Source organism: Meleagris gallopavo, chromosome 6, assembly GCF_000146605.3.
Source record: "Meleagris gallopavo isolate NT-WF06-2002-E0010 breed Aviagen turkey brand Nicholas breeding stock chromosome 6, Turkey_5.1, whole genome shotgun sequence".
NCBI lineage: Eukaryota > Metazoa > Chordata > Aves > Galliformes > Phasianidae > Meleagris > Meleagris gallopavo.
This window is the reverse complement of record NC_015016.2, coordinates 47754786-47758888: the sequence shown is the minus strand read 5'-3', so window position 1 is coordinate 47758888 and position 4103 is coordinate 47754786. Positions and strand designations below refer to the sequence as shown.

The 4103-nt window shown below is 54.8% G+C and overlaps 2 gene segments (V, D, J or C); both read left to right on the top strand.

Annotated features, from left to right (window-relative positions):
• The first annotated feature begins 2024 nt into the window (after nt 1–2024).
• Nucleotides 2025–3349, top strand: LOC104911587. The segment is given in 2 exon segments: nt 2025–2781; nt 2876–3349. Coding segments are annotated over 2 exon segments (492 nt in total).
• A 159-nt stretch (nt 3350–3508) lies between these two features.
• LOC104911588 overlaps nt 3509–4103 on the top strand; it is a 12580-nt gene continuing 11985 nt past the window's right edge. Inside the window, 1 exon segment of the V gene segment in view lies at nt 3509–4077. Coding sequence covers nt 3530–4077 — 548 coding nt within the window.

Below are 4103 nucleotides of genomic sequence, written 5' to 3'. Positions count from 1 at the left end.
TTTGTTTCTGTAGGAACAAACAACCCAGAACTGTTAGTAAAATGTGGTTGATTTGTTGAGTCTCATAGCAACTCCGTCTTTTACGCAGAGGAAGCTGTTAGGAACTAGAGACAAGCCAGGTTGAAAGAAAAGTCCCCAGGTGTAGATTGCCCCCAGTAATTTGAGCGTGCACAGAATCCCACAGAGTTGAAAAGAAAGACTAGGCATGAGAAACCGCAGTGAGATTAGAGGCAGGAATGGGGAGTGTCTTTGATAAATTCGTAGTGCTGGGAAAATAATGGCTTGAGTAGCAGGGTCACCAACCAGCAGACCAGGCTGCCCAGAGCCACATCCAGCCTGGCCTTTAATGCCTCCAGGGATGGGGCATCCACAGCCTCCTTGGGCAACCTGTTCCAGTGCTTCACCACCCTCTGGGTGAAAAACTTCCTCCTAACATCCAACCTAAACCTCCCCTGGCTCAGGTTAAAACCATCCCCCCTTGTCCTATCACTATCCACCCTCACAAACAGCCATTCCTCTCGTGTTTATAGGCTCCTTTCAAATATTGGAAGGCCACAAGGAAACTTCCCCACAGCCTTCTCTTATTCCAAGCTAAACAAGCCCAGTTCTCTCAACTTTCCTCACAGCAGAGCTGCTCCAGCCCTCTGATCATCTCAGTGCCCTCCTCTGGACCCGCTCCAAGAGCTCCACGTCCTTCCTGTGCTGGGGGCCCCAGGCCTGGACGCAGTGCTGCAGATGGGGCCTCACAAGAGCCGAGCAGAGGGGGACAATCGCCTCCCTCTCCCTGCTGGCCACCCCTTTTTTCATGCAGCCCAGATCACAGTTGGCCTTCCGGGCTGCAGGCGCACACTGCTGGCTCATGTCCAGCTTCTCGCCCACCAGGACCCCCAAGTCCTTCTCCGCAGGGCTGCTCTCATGGGGTTCTTCTCCCAGTTTGCATATACGCCTGGGATGGCCCCAACCCAACTGCAGCACCTCGCACTTGGCAATGTTTAACATCAGTAGGTTCTCATGGGCCCACTTCTCCAGCCTGTCCAGGTCCCTCTGGATGGCTTCCCTTCCTTCCAGCCTATCGACTGCACCGCTCAGCCTGGTGTCATCTGCAAACTTGCTGATGGTGCACCGGTCCCAAGTACGACCCTGAAGGACACTTCTTGTGACTGGCCTCCAACCTGACACAGAACCATGGATCAAAACTCTTTGGCTGCATGCAGCCAGCCAGTTCTTAATCCACTGAATAGTCCATCCTTCAAATCCGTACCTCTCCAACTAGGAGGGAAGGATGTAGTGAGATACAATGTCAAAGACCTTGCAGAAGTCCAGGAAGACGACATCCATCACATTTCCTCCATCCACCAAAGGCGTCACTCCATCATAGAAGGCCACCAGATTGGGCAGACGTGATCTGCCCTGGGTGAAGCCATGCTGCTGTCTGAGATCACCTCTGCCTCGCACGTGCCATAACATAGCTTCCAGGAGGATCTGCTCCGTAATCTTCCCAGGCACAGAGGACAGGCTCACTGGCCTGTAGTTCCTTGGGTCATCCTTTCTCCCTTTCCTGAAAATGGGAGTGACCTTTCCTTTTTGCCAGTTCCTGGGGTCTTCACTGAACAGCCATGATTTTTCAAATAAGATGGAGGGCGGTTCAGCAACCACATCAGCCGTCTCTCTCGGAACCTTTGACTGCATGTCATGTGGCCCCGTGGACTTACATACATTCAGTTTCCCAAGGAGGTCTCAGACTTGTTCCACTGTTACAGTGGGATGCAATCTGCTCCTCTCACCCACACCTAGAGCTGCAGGGTCCTGGCAGACACGGCAAGCCTGACCACCTGTGAAGACCGAGGCAAAGCTCTCATTGAGTACTCAGCTTTTTCTACGTCTCAGGAAGCCAGCTCTCCATCACAGAAATGAGTGTCTTGCTCCTGCTGTCCTGCAGGTGTCCTGCATGTTTATACTAGAAAGCATTTCCATTTCAGCTAAGGATGAGCACGTGTCCCGGCCTGCTGAAGTTGTCATGTTACCAAGAGCAAAGGAAGTGGCTAAGTATGAAGACAGCTGCCTCAAAAGGCAGAGAAGCACAGTGGGGCTGCCACCGGCTGTGGGACACGCAGGTCCCTCCTTCCCACCCCTCAGGATCCAGCTGTCTCCTCCAGTACGTTCTCTACCCGGGATTGAGCGAGCCTGTCCTCTCTGCTTAGAGAGTTTTCTTACAGAAAAACAGGCTGGGCTAGCACCAAGCAGGCAGACCCATCTGTACTCTGACAGTGAGAAGTTGCAAAGGCACAGGAAGCGACCTATGACTGTGCTTACTGGCAGCCCACAGCCCTGCAGAACTCCCAGCAGCCAGCACACTGCTTGGCTGCGCTCCCCCTGGGGCAGGGGCTGCAGCCCTCCCCTGCTGCTGCCCTGCTGCCTGTCTGGGCAGCTCACCTGGGGCAGGATGTGACAAACAGCACCGGGCTGTGCGGCTGCTGTGGGCAACCCGCCTGCAAGGGGGAGAAGGCAAAGGAAGCAGCACGCTGGCAAGAGACACGGTCCGGTTTAACCCCAGCTGTCTGCTGGGGGCTGCTGTTGTGGAAATGGCTGCAAATGCTTCCTGATCCTATCGGCAGGTAGAGCAGCCTCATTGGGAATCACAGAAAGAAGTGATTTCCACTGCTCGGATCTGCTTTGGGACCTCTCGAGGGTGCGACTGAGGCTGTCCACGCAGGGAAGCCCGAAGGAGAGCAGCGACCATGTGGCTGCTGACAGCTCTCATGCTGGCAGTTGGTTTCTCCTGTACGTGCCCTGCTCACCACGCTGCCTGCATGAACAGCGGGAACCTCTGCCGTTCCAGCTTTGTCTGCCCACTTTCTCTCTTGCTTCCCCTTAGGTGGCTCTGCACAAGCCCTGCAGCAAAGTCCAGCGGCCGTCACCAAGCCTGAAAGCAAAACGGCGCTCATCACCTGCCGCATCTCCATCTCCAACTTTGACAAAGTCTTCATTCACTGGTACCGCAAGAGGCCTGGGGCAGCTCCCAAGCGCATTGCCTACATGGCGACCAGGCTGTTCCTTGAGAAGGAGTCGGATGAGGGGAAATTCAGCATCGAGAAGGACCTCGCCAAATCCCAGTGCACCCTGACAGTGGGCAGACTCACTGCGCAAGACGCTGCTACCTACTACTGTGCCAGATGGGATGCACAGCAGCAGAGAGCCATAGGGAACCTGCACAAAGACACGCTCTGCTTCTTGAGCCACGGCCTAGAATGCCAGAAGACTTGTGGGAATGGCCTCTCCTTCCCTCTGCATCTTTATTCTAGGCAAATCCTATGTGGGCTCTAAAACGTTTGCGTTTCTTGCACCGTTTGGCCCAGACTATAAGGTCCCTCTGTTGTCTGCTTTCTCACAGCATCACCTGCTGGCTGTGCAGGGCCCCTCTCTGGGTGGCCGCCAGTGAGTCACATCCTGCCCTCAGGCACAGCCCCTGTCCCTGCCACAGAGCTGGGGGCTTTCTCTGGGGCACAGGCAAGCAGGCACCACGACAGGAATGCTGCTGCTGCTGCCACTCCTGGCCCTGGCTGAAGCCTGGTTGCATCCATTCCCCTCCCCGTGGAGGCTCCACTTGCAGCAGCAGCAGGAGGCTGTCCTGCCTACACCTGCGGGCAGCAGGCTGGCAGTGCTTGCTGCCTTTTCTCTCCTTCTGATCCATGGACATGCACAAGTGCTGCTGCAACAGAGTCCACCATCTGTTACCAAAATGGGATCCAAAAGTGTGACTATTGAGTGCAAAGCCGAGGGCATAGCTAACTTCCAGGCTGCCTACATCCACTGGTACCGACAACTGCCTGACAAAGCTCCTGAACGGCTTCTCTATGTGACAGCAGCATCACAAGTTTCCTATGATTCCGAATCCTATAGGAACAAATATTCGTCTTATAAAAGAGAGAATAACATCTGCACTCTCTCAGTTGACAGCATACAGGATGGAGATGCAGGTACCTACTACTGTGCCTACTGGGAGTCTCACAGCGGGAGCAGCCTGCAGGCAGCCCTTACAGAAGCTGGCTGCAACCTGAGCGGCACACTTTCATACAAGTGCCGAGAAACACAGCTGCCTTCCT